The sequence below is a fragment of the Cantharellus anzutake genome, assembly GCF_015039405.1.
Source record: "Cantharellus anzutake strain C23 chromosome Unknown EI90scaffold_31, whole genome shotgun sequence".
In the NCBI taxonomy this organism is placed as follows: domain Eukaryota; kingdom Fungi; phylum Basidiomycota; class Agaricomycetes; order Cantharellales; family Hydnaceae; genus Cantharellus; species Cantharellus anzutake.
The window spans coordinates 78691-95842 of NW_024066981.1; the positions used below are offsets into that span (position 1 = coordinate 78691).

A 17152-nucleotide genomic window follows, 5' to 3' on the forward strand; every position below is an offset into this window, starting at 1 on the left:
CTTCAGCCACACCAAGGCACTCTGATTTAATGATACGCGGCTTCCGATCCGTTGCTTTCAATGACTGGTTGACTGCGTCTTGAACGGCCCTTCATTTTCATCAGAGAATTTATCGGGAACCAGGGTGAGTTTTGGGACGGTTACGCCATCTGGCGCCAATCCACTCGATCTCCAATCTAAAAAGGCTCCACATATGCTGCAAAGACCATGTCCGCTTTCCTGTTGTTCGCGAGGTGTCTTTGAGGAACTCGTGGAGCGATGGGACTGCTCACATGCGAACACCATGAGGGGGTCATGCACGGGTCCTGGTGGGACGGGACGTGTGAATACTAGCGGTCAATGGGAAGGACCCGGGTTGCGAGGGCCTGTTCCAAGGCAAGCCCGAAGCTGTAGAGGGTGTACATAAATGGGGGGGGGGCTAAGTAGGCCGCAAGCGAACCACTGAACGCTAGATGGAATAACATTGGTACATTAGGGAAATTGTGTATAATTTTCTTATCGTTTCGTTGTAACATATCCTTTGATCCGGCTTATTTAGGTCCCTTTTCTGTTACAACTTACAAGTGAGGTCCTTGTCATGGCTGACGGAATTGCGGTACATGCTTCAGCCCAATAAATAACCAAGGAAGGAAGCAGACGCTAGGGGAAGTGGTATGCACCGAAAACATAAGCCAAGCCGCTACACAGTCGCGGTAAGTATCAACAGGAACTAGGTGTGATGGCTCGCAATGGGTGTTTGCGGAAGATCGAGTTTTGAATCTTGGTGTTGGACTAGTGTTAGATTATACGGTATGATCAGGCGCCAGGTGAATTACTGGCGCTGTCAACTCGCAGCATATCAGACACCAGTCCAAACTGATGCGAACGCGATGGCGGACTGGAGGATGAGGGAAACTTCGAGCCCCAACTCAAATTCTCACCCCAACGTGATTGGTGGTGTGAATTGGATTTATGAAGATAATCGAGTGTGGTACTTAGAAAAAGTAAAAGGCAGTGGAAGGGGCCACGATACCAAAGGGCATCGGAATGCCACGAGACTTTGAGTCATTCCTTAGCTGTATTGTAGCGGAGTTGGCCGAATCTATTTGTCTATTTATGACACAACCAAAACAAGGGTCGTGAGAATATTTCCCCGCACGGAGGCTGAGCTACCATGAAGCTCCTCCAAATTCTGAGCCCACTGCTCTCCACGATTATACCGAGCCTTTTCTCTCCGGAACAAGACACAGAATATGTCACTCAGCGTATCGCGACCGCTACCCTTCGGCCAGTATCCATCGAACTCAAGCCTTGGTTCAACAACCGCGCCGTTGGACCGGACGCTAACTTTGACCATCACAGCGGGCATTACTGGGCCTCCGAGCTACTTCCAACTGGGACACTTAAAGTTGGCTCTGTTGATGTGCGTGATTCCTTGTCATTTGATTTGGGACAGGGGATTGACTCCTTTAATGGATATCCTTACCCACGGACTTTACTCCAGTTCACTTTACCGTTGGAGTGGGACGGATCTTTTGACAATGTCGTCTCAGATGGCCAGGTATTGCCCGCTCCGTACCCAGTACGCTTCGCGAAAGAGTTGCATGTCTTATATGCTGGGGACTTCATAGATGGTCTGATGGTCACTTTCCGGAATTTATTGGTTTTTAACGCAGATTGCCTTCAGGTGAGACCGGCGCACATTTTACGTTTCACTTTGAAGATGGAACTCAACAAACGGTAGAAGGTGTGGGGTTTTCTTGTGTCTCGATCCTGCCTTGACATTGTTAATTAGCTTCGATACACAATTGGTAAAGCATGAAGCCTGTTTCAGTAAATCGACGGGATTAAAAAGTCATGGTAATAGGTGGAATTTACACTGGATCAACACTGGCGGGGCCATTCAGACGTGAGTAGGTTTACCCATCAGACCTTCATCAGTGTATTACAACGATATCCTTTCAAAGTCCCTATCACTATAAGCCTGGAGGCGAAAAAGACTACAATATCACGCAGATGTATACATGGACCACATCTATCAAGAGTGATTCTCCGCTAACATCGATCCAGCTTCCTTTCAGTTCTACCTCGTGGAATCGTCTTCATATCTTTGCCTTGACCATTGTTCCCAGCATTGACGAAATAGGAGGGGAATTCCCTCTCATCTCACTCAGCAACCTGCGCCTTACTACTAAGTGGAAACACATTGATCAACGGAAGGCGTTCGCTGTGGAACTGCAAATAGCAAATATACTTCCGACCGCCTTCTCTGTGAAATCCGAGTTTTGGGTGGACTTTAAATTCAGCGTGGCCTATATGTCTGATGTCCTCACGACGATTCAAGAAGGGGAGGTGTATCGTTTAATGCCGGGAGATCAAGTCATCGTCAAAATTTGGGTGACGGCTCGACGGCCGACCGACGAGGGAGATCTTCGTAGATCACTCGCCAACACACCTGGTACACTGCGCTTAAAGGGTTCAGATGGGCGAACGATTTATGAAAAACACGTCCTACATTTGAAGGGTGATGGTGAAGAGGAAGTTGATCCTCTTCTGAGAGACGTACCCCAGTGGTGGGAGGAGGCTAAACTAGGTATATTTATGCATTGGGGCATATATGCTGTCCCAGGGTGGGCGCCTCCTGGACCGTGAGCCTTTTTCTTTCGAAAATCGTCAATTCTCACCATCAAGGTTTTGATAGTTATGCGGAATGGTACTGGTACCATCAACACCACGAAGACTATGATTCCTGGTCTTTCTGGACGCACCACTTGAATACTTATGGAAAGGTAATGTACTATAGCGTGGTACCTCCCTAGAATAACTTATCACCCGTTTTCATCTCAAGGATTTTGTATATGATGATTTCATACCGCAAGTTGGCTCGAAATTCAATGCGAGCGAAATTGTCAGAATCGTTGCCGCCAGCGGTGCCAAGTACTTCATCCCGACCACAATGCATCATGATGGATTCTGCATTTTTGATTCAAAAAACGCGACGCGCCGTAGCAGCGTTCATCTAGGCCCTCAGAGGGATTTCTTGGGAGAGCTCTTCGATGCGGCAAAGAAGGAACAGCCGCACCTTAGGAGAGGAACGTAAGTCTGTCCCAATTAACCCGACAGCCGATGGTTTGACTTACATTACATCATCTCACGAGGTATTTCTCAATGGTTGAGTGGTACAATCCTAACGTCGGAGATGGTGGGTACGGATGGGGAACGTGGCCGGGATGGCTTGCGCGAAACGCCTATGATACATCGAAAGAGGAGCTGTACACTGGGGTACCTCTGGTGGAAGACTGGCTCCGCGACGAGCAACTTGCCAAGATGAAGATTTTGGCTGAAGATTATGAAACTGAGGTTATGGTGAGATTCTACCACGCTTTTTGTTCCGTGCTTTGTTAATGCTGTTCCATTGTTTAGTGGTGCGACATCGGTAAGTACTGTCGAGCTGCTTCAAGGAAACGGGTTTCCTTACCATTGGCAGGGGGCCCCAACATGACAAGAGAATTCCTCGAAGACTGGTTGCCTTTTGCTGATAAGAAGAATCTCCAAGTCGCCATGAACAATCGCGCGTGAACTTTCTCTATGTGGCGAATGTCGGACACTGAACCTACTCGTCAGGTTGTGGAACACGTCCACAGTTTGATACACCAGAGTATACGAAATTCTCTTCCATTCAGGCAAATTTTTCCAGTTGCTCCTATGTCTTGGCCTCATGCTGACCCTCGCACCTAGTATTCCAAATGGGAATCAACCGAATCAGTCGATCCCCACTGTGAGTCTATGAAGGAGGAAAGCCGCGAAGTGGCTTACCCACTATTGTCCAGCATTTGGATACAACCGATTGACTGCCCCGCATGACTACCGCAGCGCATATTATCTCATTCATACTCTTGTTGACATTGTCTCTAAGAACGGCAATTATTTGCTTAACATTGGCCCCGATGGGGATGGTGTGGTTCCACCTCCAGTTGTTGGGCGATTGCTCGAGATGGGTCATTGGTTGGGACATTCCGGAGGGTGCATATATGGGACGGTGAGTTCCGCCATCGCGCAATACAACCATTGTGTCGTGTGTTGACGTACATCTACGAAGCAAACCTTTTATCCAGGGGCAGAGTTCAAGGCGCTGCGATTCACTCGCACACCCACAACCTTCTGCATCATCTCCCTTCATCGACCTCAGGATGAGGTGGTTATTATTAATACGCACATACCCCTTCTTGAGAATGACACCATCAGCTTGCTCGGGGCCGGAGACGTTGGTAAGAGCCTCCAGTGGGCAAACCTTGGCGGCACGTACATCATCAAAGTACCAGAAGTGGCCCTCAACAAGGTGAGCTTTATCACACGGCTTCAGATTGGATTGCCTAATTTCACGGCAGGTCAATTATGCTTGGGCATTTCAAGTCGAGTATGCAATGTGATTTCTGGGAACCTGTTTGCGTCAACAAAATTTCGAAAGCACACTGTGGAAACAGATTGTTCAAGTACTATCACAAATCAATGCTTAATTATTCTCCCCAGGCGCTTATTCTGGATGAAAACTTATAGTTTATCGACGTCAGCAGCTTTGCAGCGATCGTCAAGGTCCCAAAACCTACAGACCCTTGATCCCTCTACCGCTCGATTCGAGGCTTCTAAGCTGGTGATAGCATCCGCGCTGAATCAAAGTCTAGAGTCGCGTGTACAATAGTTCCGAAAGTGAACTTGCAGAGCCGGACTCCAACCTCCGCTTTCCCCAAAGATCCCACCACGGCCTCTGGCCCAAGCTGTCATGTAGAATCAGTTATGTAGCTATTAGAAGGGCGTCCCAAATATGACAACCCGTCTCCCAGCAGTTCACTCGTAGCCCAGATGTAAAATAACTTCAGGAATGTACATACGGCGCTGAAGCGCCCATATTCATGCGTCGCAGTAATCAAGGGGACCGCCGGGTGGTCACAACGAGTTGATTCTGTAAGCTGTGACCAGTGGAAGGGGAATTGATGAACACGAGCCATGTCCCGGAGGGCAATGGGGCGCTGCTGGACTAAGTTCAAATGATTATGTCGTTTCTTATCAGATGGTTGCATCATTGGCCGAGCTTGCGAGGCGTTGTTTACAGAGGGGTTAGTTTTTTTTTCGTGGGAATATACCGTGTGAAAGTGCAATCCCACCCCCCCATGGCCACCCCATGAGAAATGGCCACCCCGTGGGATCTGTGCAACATCGGATCCAAATGTATATCTCATCCGTGCAATGTGTGTGCCACAAAATATTGCGGCAACACTTGCAGTGTTGTATGTTAATAAATACATAATAATCATAACAATCATTTAAACTATATATTTATTAACTTTGAGGGAAACTTAGGCTCTATGTAGCCTTTTGACCTTATCAACATAAGAGGGATGGCTCACCCGTGATATTGTGGCTGTGCTACATACACGCGCGCAAGCTGCAGCCCTCTCTCTCCCTCTCTGCAACTCCTTGCTACTGGCTCTCAGGCCCTTTCTGCAAAGCCTTAAGTGCCCTGGGCTTAGGATTTTGTATAAGTAGTACTATTTGGAGCAGATCCATAGGGTTCAAAGGTCTACTGAAGTGCGACCCCTGTCCCCCAGCCCCTGTGTTAGCCTGCACAGACTGGGATCAGTTCGGCAGTTTAAGACCAGCACCTCTCATAGCCTACAAGTTGTAGGGATTCCTGGCCCCTTTTTTCCTTTTGGAAAATACGTCAGCCTTGCTCCTTACTGCAACTTGTGCAGCGAGCCTGTTCCCTGCTTCACAATAGGAAATTTATTCAATTTGCCTGTAATAGGGCATATTGCCTTTGCAGAGGCCTTTTCTGTTTATACTGTGTGCACATTGAAGCTGTGGGTGCAAGAATATTTATAATTAACATCTTATGGAGTTAATTTAAATAAATTTTTAGATGCCAACTGAGGATGAGATCCTCCGTGCAGAGAAGATGAGGAGAAGAAATGAGAGGAAGAAGCTGAATCATGCAGCTAGCCAAGGATCGCTACATACACCACTCACTCAAATCCATTCTCAATCAACTGTTGCTGGGCCCTCCCAACCACCCAACTCTTCTGGGACATCTCAACAGAGATCCCAACATAATCGAAATCCATCTATTGGGACACAGCTTGCCCTTGACCTTCAACAACTGGATGTCCAATCTCAGGTTGGGTCTGAAACCCCTGAAATTCCTAGGAATACACTACTTATGTTGTATTCAGTTCTCAGTAGAATACACAGAATAACTTTCTACACAGAAATCACTCCACCAAGCTCTGCTGGTCCTCGACTTCACTCTGACCGTCTCTCACATACTCCTGAAGAGACACGTAGACAGCACCAGAGGACTCGTATTGGGTCTCCAGCTCAAGGTGGAGCTGATGTTGGCATGTATTCACCCTCTGGGCCTCTTGAGCCTTTCTCCCTTCCTGGGCCTTCATCTGTGCCTCAAAGTCATCATCATGAATCATCTCAAGATTCCGTTCAAGTTCATAATTCTCCAGAGCCAATGCAAAGATGCAATCATGGCCATAATGCACCTGTCTCTGCATTTGATGGAGATAGGAACAGGTGTCGGAGATGTATTGACACTGATCACAGGTACAAGGAGGCTCGCCAAAAAGCAGCCCAGGAGCGAATGGTGGATCAATCTTCACCTCCCCCCTCATCTCCCATTTCATCACAGGAACAACCTTCTCCTGCACCCTCTAGGCCATTATCTCCTCTGCCTTCATCCTCACCTCCAGACCTATCAGATTCACAGTGGGATCAAGGGCTCAATGATGAAGATTTGATGAGAGGATTTGCATCTGCAGTATCCGCCAATGATCGTGCTCTGTTAAAAAAGTTTCGAGAAGAGCTGATGAAGGTTCAAATGGAACACTGCGATGCTTGCCATGAGACATGGTTTGACTTGAAAGTCAAGGATGGACATTGTGCGAAGTGCAGAAAGGATGCGATCAAGTATACAGCAGCAAATTCCATGGACTCAGGCTGCAAGCCACAGTTCATTGTGGACGATCCTTCTTTGGAGCTCACACAGATCGAGGAGATGCTGCTTGCCCCAATTCATGTTGTCATGCAAGCCCACACTGTGTATGGTGGACAGATGAAGTATTCTGGACACATTTGCAACTTTGTCCGTGATACTTCTGAAGTTCGCCAGTTGCTCCCCATCCTTCCTGAGGAGTGTGAAGTCATCCAGATCCAACGGGAGGGTCCAGATCATGTCCTTGGTCATGATGTCCAGCATCTCTACTATGTTCGGCGCCATGTTGTTCAGCTGTGGTTAGAATGGCTTGTTGAGCATCACCCAGCATATCAACATGTCATTATTAGCCAGGAGAATCTGTCCCAACTTCCAGAGAGTGGTAGTGTCCAGCACCGCCTACAGTCCATTAGGATCAGTGAAGCAGGTGATGAAGGAGATGATATCCTGGGGCCATCAAATGGAGATGAGACTGATGGAGCAGAGGGGGGGAGGGCACTTTTCACATCAGGATTTGTTCCAAATGTGAATGAGGAGCGAGTCTCTGAGCTCCAAAACTTGCGCATGGCAGCACAGGCAGGACAAGGGCCTATTCTCATGCCGCACATTGAGTCCCAGCCAATCAGTGAATGGCATGACAATCCTATTGCCTCAAGGGCTTTCCCTAGCCTCTTCCCTTCTGGCCAGGCAGACTTTTGCAGTCCCCATCAAAAACCAGTCTCATTCTCTGAATGGGCTTCACACCTCATGCGATATGAGGATGGTCGCTTTGCAAAACACCCTCGCTTTCGCTATTGGGCATTGAACACAATAATGCGCACTCAGGCCAAAAAAGACTCTTCATGGTATCTTACCACTCACCCAGATGAACGACAGTGGACAGTTGAGCAGATAAGGGAAATGGTGGCAGATGCTGGGCCTGACCAGCTGAGGGAACTAGCAAAGCGTGTCTCCAGATCAGGAGTGAAACTTGCGGGAACTAAACCATTTTGGATGGCACGTCAGAGTGAACTCACCGCCATGATGTATCAGCTCCGTTCACCTCATGCATTCATAACTGCATCAGCTGCAGACCTCCAATGGCCAGACCTCCACCAGCACATGCCACAGTGGGCAGAATCACAGGATGTTGGGGAGCAGGCAGCCTATCGGAAAAGGCGAGAAGACTTAAATGACAATCCTGCCATTGCTGCATACTACTTTGTGAAGAGATGGGAATTGTTTGTTGATTTAGTCCTCAAAAAAAAGTTCCAAATCGTTGATATGTGGTGGCGGTAAGTCAATGGACAGTTTACTTGGTACTGTTGTCTGATTTGTATCAAATGCTTAGTTATGAGTGGCAGTTTAGGGGGAGTAGCCATGTCCATGGCTTCATCTGGTTGAGGGATGCACCACCTGTGGATGATTTGGACCTCGATGATCAGGAGTCAATCCAGAACTTCATTTCTTTCTGGGATCCAATTGTGTCAACCTGGAATCCTGATATGCATGCCTTTTCCCATCAACACGCATCCTCACTATCCTATACTTTACTAGAAGACACCCAGAAGGAACTTGCAGAACTCCTTAACCGTGTTCAGCGTCATTCCAAATGCCCTTCCTCATATTGTTCGCGACGAAACAAACACACAAAGGAAGTGCAGTGCCGATTTGGCTTCCCAAAGGACCTTGATGAGCTCACTAAAATTGTCAGGGATGAGAAAGGGATCATTGATCTTTGTACAAGGAGGAATGACCCAATCCTGAACTCCTACAATGATACTGTCATCCTGGGATGGCGTGGAAACATTGACTTCCGTCCCGTGACAAGCTTCAGTGCTGTTCTGGCATATGCTGCAAAATATGTCACAAAGGCTGAATCCAAATCTCGAACATATGATGAAGTCTTACAAGCCATCCTTGACAGGTCCAATGCTTCAGACCAGGTGCAAGGGGTATATCTGAAGCTACTTCAGACCCTCATCACTGAGCGAGACTTTTCCGCACAAGAGGTCTGCCACCTTCTCCATGGCCTGAAGATGCACCATTCCACACGCTCCTACATATCTGTCCCACTTTTCCCAAGGCCTTCACTCCCACTTGACTTTGAGAATGCAACACGAGAGTTCAAGACACTCAGGGAGAAATACAGCTTGCGGCCTCATAATCTTGGCAATCTGTCCTATTTAGCATTTCTGCGGAGATATGATTATCAAAGCTATAAAGAGCGTGGTGCGAATCCACAGCGTGCAAATGCTGCAAAGGAACGGGTAACCATCATGTATCCCATCCCACACCCACACCCTGAAAATGAAGAAACATATCCCTTCTTTTGTTTTGCAAAGTTGCTTCTTCATTGTCCATGGAAATTAGGTGATGCTTGGCTGGAGGATGAGGATTGCTGGGTGGAGAAGTGGTCTGAATGGTCTGAAGACCATCATGAACTTCTAAATGATGGACTACCTTCTTTGGAGCAGAGTAGGACTGAGGATCAGGATGGTCAGGATGATGAAGATGAATTAGAGGAGCTCACTCAGGAGGAGGGTTTTAACCCAATGGAGGGTTGGCAGCTTGAAGCATTACTTGGGCCCCATCGACAGCCAGGTGTTACAATTGAGGCATTGGGGAGCAGACCTGTGGATCGTCAGCACAACTGGTGCCAATCTTCACTACCCATCAACATACTGAGGGATGCAGAAAACTTCCTGAAGGAGGCCAAAGCCATCAAAGGAGGCAGTTCAGAATTGGAATTTGCCCCTGTTGAATACCAGAAACTGAAAGGCAACCAGAGAATTGTCTTCATTCGGGTTATGGCATACTTCAAGGCACTATTTATGCACCTTCGGGACCGTATAAACCCTAAGCCTGACCCTCTCCACATTAACATTGATGGCAGTGCTGGGACTGGAAAATCCTTCCTCATTGGGGCCATTTGCACATCCCTTAATGAAATAGCTACTGAATATGGCATTCCAGGATCCCCTGTTGTGTGTCTTGCACCGACTGGGGTGGCAGCATTTGGGATCAGGGGTTGGACAATCCATTATGCTTTGGGAATTGGTGCCAAGAAGTGGGTAGGGTTGACAAATTCTGGGAAAGCACGCCTCCAAGACAGGTGGAAGGACATCAAGTTGATCATTCTTGATGAAAAGTCAATGGTTGGATGTAGAACTGCTGGAAAGATTGTCAGTCGCCTCAAAGATATCTTTCCTGAAGCAGCAGATAACCAACTGGCTGGCATGTCCCTGCTCCTCTTTGGAGACTTTTGTCAACTTCCACCAGTTGGTGAAGCCCCTTTATTTACCACAGCCAATCTGAAGCATGACCTCAGTCGCATTGGAAATCGTCTCTACCATTCTATCCCTGAGTCAATAACGCTAAAACAAATCTTCCGCCAAGAGGGTGCAGATAGAGAGCAGACACATTTCCGTGATTTCCTTCAACGTCTTCGAACCAATGAGGTCACTTTGGAAGATTTCAACCAGCTTCTGGTTCCACGCATGTGGACTAACCTCCCCCAGCATGAAAGAGAGGGTTTCTCAACAGAAATTCATCTTCTCCCACAGAATGAGCTTGTTGATACCTTTAACCTTCATTGATTAGCCTCATTGAATAAGCCTGTTGTTCGTATCAAGGCAATAAACCATGGGGCAGGAGCAGCAGCTGCATCAAAAGATGAGGCAGAAGGTTTGGACAGTGAGATCTTGCTAGCAGAAGGTGCTTCTGTCATGCTCACTCGAAATATTTGGACAGATAAAGGTGAGACATATAAATACATGGTCTTCCCCACAAGGTATTGATATAAATGCAGGTCTTGTGAATGGTGCTCGTGGGACAGTGGACCATATTGGATATGCACCAGATGCTGATCCCACTAAAGACATCCCTCTGGTTGTTTTTGTATGCTTCCCAACATACACTGGCCCAGTGGATGCAAAGTGGCTATCTCAAAACAATCCAGATTGCCCAGTTGTGCCCATTATCCCCTTCACTACACGCTGGGAGACTCGGGATAAACACTCACTTTCCCGTACCCAATTTCCACTTACACTTGCATGGGGTATATCCATCCACAAGAGTCAAGGTCTAACACTTGAAAGGGCAGTGATTGATTTGGGACCAAGTGACTTTGCAGTTGGATTATCATATGTTGCAATCTCACGGGTCAAGTCAATCAAGGGAATTGCATTCAGAACATCATTTGACCTGACCCGTCTCCAAAAAGTCAATAATCCAGAAGGTGGGATTCGGGGAATGTTGCTCCGAGATAATGTTAGACGTGAACAGCTTGATTTTCATGAAAACCCATATGATGTTGATGTATCTGAATATGTATTTTTAGATGATGATTGATTGATTGGGTCCTCTTCCTCTGACATCTATACATTATTGGCCAAGCTTGCGAGGCATTGTACATGCAGTCACATCCAGCAGCACAGTATGCCCAGAGAGTAACTGCCATGGGTTGAGACAGTGGTTTGTTGGCTGAGCTTGCAAGGCATGCATTTGTTTGGGTAAGGGCTGTGTGTGTGCAAGTGCTGAGTGTGTGGAGTGTGTGTGTGGTGTGGAGTGTGGAGTGTGTGAGTGCAGTGTGTGAGTGCAGTGTGTGAGTGCAGTGTGGTGAGTGTGGTGTGTGAGTGCGGTGTGTGGTGTGTGGTGTGTGGTGTGTGATGTGTGGTGTGTGATGTGTGGTGTGTGATGTGTGGTGTGTGGTGTGTGGTGTGAGTGTGAGTGCTGAGTGCTGAGTGCTGAGTGCTGAGTGTGGTGTGTGAGTGCTGAGTGCTGAGTGCTGAGTGTGGTGTGTGAGTGTGGTGTGTGGTGTGTGGTGTGTGATGTGTGGTGTGTGGTGTGTGGTGTGTGGTGTGTGGTGTGAGTGTGAGTGTTGAGTGTTGAGTGCTGAGTGCTGAGTGTGGTGTGTGAGTGTGGTGTGTGAGTGCAGTGTGTGAGTGCAGTGTGGTGTGTGGTGTGTGCTGTGTGTGTGTGTGTGTGTGTGCTGTGTGTGTGTGTGTGTATGCATCCCTGGAAAGTAATTGCCCATGGGTTGGGTTGGGGGGTTTGGGTTGGTGGTTGGGTCGGGTAGGGGGTTGGGAAGTTGGGTATGGGGCTGTGGTGTGGTGGGAACGTATCTCTTTAATAATGCCATATGGAGCAGAGCAGGACAGCCCCTGCAGTGACCAATGTGGAGTAAGGACAGGGAGCAAGTGCAGAACACATGGCTAGCTGTCTCTGATAACATTGATTTCCCTGGGTAGCATGTAACACTATGATGGCAACTTAATAACATCGATTTCCCTGGGTAACATGTATATATGCAATCCTGCTTCCATTTTTATCAGTCACCTGCCAAGACTTTAACCCACATACATGTGGAGGAGTGTCCATGCACCCTCCCTCTACCTGACATCTAGGGCTCCTAGCAGATCAGACCCATATTGGCCTACTGTACTGGCACAACCAACAACCTCTTCCCATGGCCTCCAGGAGTTACTGGAGCCATAAATCAATTCAATTTTGTTGATTTTCAATTCAATCCAAGACCTTCACGTGACACGTGACAGGTTGTTGATCGTGCCAGTACAGTATCTTTGTGGGCCAATCTGAATGTCAGGGACATAGCATATGACTACATATATCACTGCATGTAGCTGCATCAGCCCATAACTCTCTCACCCCTTTCCCTGATCTGACTCCACCCCTTGATCTGAGTATCTCCCTGTTTGTTGCCTACCTCATCATTTAGTTCTGTTGATCCTTTTTCTTCCAATTGATTCATATCTCTCATGTATATAGCCCTATGTGTTGCTGAGGGTTGGAACCTCAGCTTTGTCTATGACTAGGTTTTTGGGTGATACTTGACTTGGACTGACAAGCAATCCCTGACACTGAATGCACATTTCAATCTGTGGGTATGGCTCAGATTCTGTCACGACCATGCATCCCGGCCCGCTAGCCGCCCGTCCCGATGCTGCCCGAGCCTATTCCCGCTGTGCGAGCGCGAGTGCGAGCGCCGACCTCAGCCCTATCCTCCCTGAGGGCCCCCTGCTGTCAGGGCACACCCGCCTGACCCGGGCCCACCCGGGCCCACCCGGCCACACCACACCCGCTCCCCGCTGTCTATCCCCCTCCCCCCTCCTTCCTCCCTCTCCTCCCCCCTCTTTTCCCTTTTCTTTCCCCTTTCTTTATTTCATTCTTCTCATGTTCCTCTTCCTGTTTATTTCTTTCTATCTACACGGACCACCTTCCCTTGTATCGATGTACTATTGACCCGTCCGGCCCACACACCCCGGACGGCCTCCCGCTGTGCCCAGCACGCGCGCTGCAAGAGGGCTAGCGGCTCTCTATGCCGACTAAGCTCGTGGGGCCAAACTCTCCTAAACTCTCTACTTTCTCTCTAAACTTCGCTTGACTCTCGATCCTTAAACTCCGTGTGGGTTCTCCGGGATTCCGCAAGGTCCGGGCTCAACTAATCTACTACCCACTCGTTGTGGGCTAGACAGTTGCCCTTATTCCTACTGTTGGATTCCACTCACTCACACCCTCTCTAGCGCGTCCTAGCACCTTAGAGAAAATGGGGGAGGGGAGAACTTCTTTTCCAAAATCCGGTATGTACAGGATATAAGGAACAATTATTTTTAGAATAATTGATGAGAAATATTGGTACCATATGGCACCTGGATACCTTATTAGGCGAAATAATAGAAAAGGGTAACAGTAACAATAAAAGGATATCAATCAATATCTGAAATGATGGCAAAATATGAAAATAAAAGAAAATAAGCGATTTCTCAACGGATTTACGGAATTAAAGGCCAAAATTGGAAATGAAGCCGGAGATAACTCTCACGCAGCCAATAAGCATTTTTACCAATTTATTAGATGCCGTGGGAACGAGTGAGGCTGGAATTCTGGGTTGCCGCTTGAGATTCCCACGCCCGCACATGCCCGTGACCTGCTGTGCCTAACTTCTCCAACACGGAACTCCGTCAAATCTCCACCGATTGGGACGTTCTTGGTATCGTCAGAATCGTACGAATTAGCACTATTTTTAGATACCGAATCCGTATCGAGTTGTCGCATGAATAAAAGTGGTTTTCTGAATGTGTGAACGGGTATCCGAGCCGGTTCTGCGCGTGGGCGATTATCCCGCCTACAGCGCATGTAGCGGACGCTCTCGGGATCCCCCACGGGGACACCCGGATGCCTGCGGCTGCCTCCGAGGATGACGTGGCACCTGTCATGTGACTCAAGCCGCATGTACATAAATGTACCTGAAGTGGGAACCGAAGAAGTAACCTTCTTCTCACATTCTCCACTTCAGGTAAGTAGTATAGTTTTCCTCTTTAATAATAATAACACATTCTCCACTTCAGTCTGAGTGGCCAGGGACCACTGTCCCGGATCGGGCCCGCCAGTACGCACGCCCGCTCCACACCCCGCGACGGCCTCAGTGCCGGGCATTACCCCCGGGCCCTCTCGACCCTGGACGCGTCCCTGACACCTGCTCACTCCCCCACTTGCCCCTAGGCTCCCCTACACTTGGCCGACTCCCCCACAGCCACACCGACCTCCCTGCCCCGAGTCCGCCTCTGGTACCAACCTAGTGTGACTCCGCGACATCGCCTACTCCGCTATGATACCATCGCCGCTATCGCGGCCCTACACCCCTTTGTTTATTTATCTGTTATTGTTTGTTTTGACCCTCGGTCATTGCCGGCCGTGGTGCGGCCAACCCCGCTCTTTGTTCCTATTTGCTTCCGGACCCTTCGGCCTTCGGCCCGGGTCCGCTTCTATTCATTCTATCTTCATATATATATCCTGTATACTACATTATAGTACCTCAGCTCTAATATCGACTTGACCACGACCCCAAGCCCTGACCCCAACAAGGCAGCCCCAGTAAGTTCGAAATGAGGGCCAAGAGACAACTAGGGGGCACAGCACTCCCTTTAGAGTTGCTGAGGCCAAATGCCCTACCCTCGGGCCTTGTCTGAGGCATCGCGGCCATCGCGGCCCTTAGCGGTCCGCATCGGCAACCTTCGGTGCCCGACCCCGGATCAGTATCTAACAGATTCTTGGATTGGGTATGGAGTTTATTTACTGCAACAAATAGATCATTGCCTGAACTAAACACTTTGCATACAAATGAAGATGGCATATATTTGAAATTGCAGTACGGTTTGTTAGAGGGTTCCTCCCAAACTGGATGGCCAAGCTTGCAGCGCAGCGCCGAAGGCGCTGCAAGCTCGGCCATCCAGTTTGAGGGGAACCCTCATAACAATTGTAGCCTGGTATAACACCGTAGGGCAAGCGTATGGAAGTTGCCGAGTTTGAACAGCCACATCCAAGCAATGAGCACGGACGATAGCCCACCCTTGCACTTTATCATCGAATCATCGACCTTAATTCCCACTGGGGATGCTTTTCGCAAATTGCGTGAATTCCTTCAAGATTTCAAGGAGCGCACAGAAACTAGTGATGCTGGGGGGCAAGATCCCAACAATGCAGCGTTAAAGATTGCCCAGCTTAAAAAGCTCGTGCAGGGGGGCCGCAAAGTGAGTTCTTCTTGAATCGATTCAGCCTTCTCATCAAGTACATGATAGGATTCTCTTAAATATTAGAAGGGTTGGTACATCGGAGTCTGTGGTCCCGCAGGCCTGTCTTTTGCAGTTTTGTACTACAAGCTCCCGATTGATTTTGATTCTAGTTCACAGCAGTGATTTCTGCTCTTGGCCGCTTACACGGACAATATGTGATCTCACGATATGTGTAGGACCTACACTAATCAATAATATCCATTGACACGTCCGAATGTGCCTTGATATGTCACACTCAACACTCAAACTATCACACGAAACCACCGGTAAGTGGTGATTCTCATTCGAAAATCAGCTTAATAGGTGTACCGGGGCGCGGGTTCCACGTACATTGAGTCGTTATACAAAACCAGACGTCACTTTGAATGTTGACGATGGGTGATGAGCGTTCCCATGTGTATTACCATGCATGGACAAACTGAGGCGCGATGAGGAGATGTAAGGGAGACGTAGGGGCTAGAACCAAAGCCCTTCGTAGGACATTCACCGCACCGAAGGAATAGCAACATCGAATACCAAATCCCATCATTATCCACTTTTCAAATCCAACTCCATATTAGACGTTAAACCGGCACTGAGCTGATTGTTTCGGCGTGGACGGGGTGCAGATCCTCTCTGTTTTCCGCCTCTGCCAAATCGGATTGAACTTGGCACTAGAGTGAGGGCGCTTACGTTCTGGATTAGTACATCCATGGCCGCGCCATTGTTATCTGCGTCATTCGAGAGTTCAGTAGACGATGGAGGAGCTTTTGGAGACGACGGAGTGGGAGTTGCGAAGGCTCGAGAAGAGGATTGGTTCTGGGTGGAGGCCGGAGGAAGTGATTGCAAGTGAGGTGGGGGATCCCGGACAGTTTTCGGCATTTGAGATGGTTTTCGTGGAGCTGTATCATATGAGCGTTCAACTTCTTCGCCATCTTCATCGCCATTATCTTCGGAATCACTGGAATGTTCTGGCTTTTCCCGACGCTTCCACTCTTTTCGAATGAGGCTGGCACCAGGACCCCACTTCTTCAAAAGACCTCCAATTCCCTTATTGGTGATGGCAAAGAAGTATTCCTTGGGGTAGTTGTGTGAATTAATTAGATGAAGTCTCCTACCCTTTGGCGTTAGGAAATTTCTTCTACATGTGGCAACGAAGCATTCGAACTAGAAATGAAGCAGCCGATGCATCAGTGTCACTTTCGATATAAGTATCACCCGACCGTACAATTTTCTCTCCCCTCTCCTTTCTAATTGCCGCCAAAGTGTCATGACATTCCACCTGGTGCTTGTTGAGATATCTCATCAGATTGTCACTGTGAAACAGAACATAACTTGCACCCACTAATTCAAGGAACCTCTCGTCGGGAAATACGGTATGGCATCTATCAGCTGCACAAATATGTGTGTGGCATACAGCATAATGTCGTTCCATCTCTACAGCATCGCGAAGCCGAGTGGCGCGGTTAGGACCAGAGCAAGTTGGCGCGAGCCGACAAATCAAGGCAGTCCTACGGCTTCCACCAGGCTCATCGCATTGGTCGAAAGGTTCATCAGACGAGCAGATCATCTTGGAGCTTGCATCGTGAGCATCGTTATTCTTATCCGGAACTGACTCTGTTGTCTC

General features: G+C 48.4%; 5 protein-coding genes across 5 annotated transcripts; 3 read left to right on the forward strand and 2 right to left on the reverse strand.

Annotated features, from left to right (window-relative positions):
* Positions 1-1099: 1099 nt before the first annotated feature.
* EI90DRAFT_1383367 (uncharacterized protein) lies at positions 1100-2197 on the forward strand. Its single transcript, XM_039051736.1, has 7 exons — positions 1100-1402; positions 1484-1613; positions 1667-1726; positions 1775-1790; positions 1847-1888; positions 1947-1997; positions 2050-2197. Exons 1-7 carry the CDS (start codon positions 1154-1156, stop codon positions 2096-2098), a joined length of 597 nt encoding a protein of 198 aa, XP_038914766.1. The 5' UTR covers positions 1100-1153; the 3' UTR covers positions 2099-2197.
* Positions 2120-4583, forward strand: EI90DRAFT_1383255 (glycoside hydrolase superfamily). The gene is made up of 11 exons (XM_039051735.1): positions 2120-2627; positions 2681-2768; positions 2828-3075; positions 3138-3345; positions 3403-3415; positions 3467-3550; positions 3604-3662; positions 3718-3757; positions 3810-4018; positions 4079-4318; positions 4368-4583. The coding sequence occupies exons 1-11, from the start codon at positions 2296-2298 to the stop codon at positions 4407-4409; spliced, it is 1563 nt and encodes a 520-aa protein (XP_038914767.1). The 5' UTR covers positions 2120-2295; the 3' UTR covers positions 4410-4583.
* Positions 4584-15300: 10717 nt separating this feature from the next.
* EI90DRAFT_3125141 (uncharacterized protein) lies at positions 15301-15669 on the forward strand (the record flags this gene model as incomplete). The annotated part of the gene is made up of 2 exons (XM_039063795.1): positions 15301-15504; positions 15571-15669. 2 exons carry the CDS (start codon positions 15301-15303, stop codon positions 15667-15669), a joined length of 303 nt encoding a protein of 100 aa, XP_038914768.1.
* Positions 15670-15968: 299 nt separating this feature from the next.
* On the reverse strand, positions 15969-16807 carry EI90DRAFT_3062329 (uncharacterized protein). The gene is made up of 2 exons (XM_039060626.1): positions 16754-16807; positions 15969-16692 (listed from the first exon to the last, which is right to left on the reverse strand). Exon 2 carries the CDS (start codon positions 16405-16407, stop codon positions 16075-16077), a length of 333 nt encoding a protein of 110 aa, XP_038914769.1. The 5' UTR covers positions 16408-16692; positions 16754-16807; the 3' UTR covers positions 15969-16074.
* EI90DRAFT_2877101 (uncharacterized protein) lies at positions 16751-17029 on the reverse strand (the record flags this gene model as incomplete). Its single annotated transcript, XM_039053892.1, has 2 exons — positions 16751-16813; positions 16871-17029. Coding segments are annotated over 2 exons (222 nt in total), but the record flags the coding sequence as incomplete, so codon positions are not given.
* Between the last annotated feature and the right edge of the window lie 123 nt (positions 17030-17152).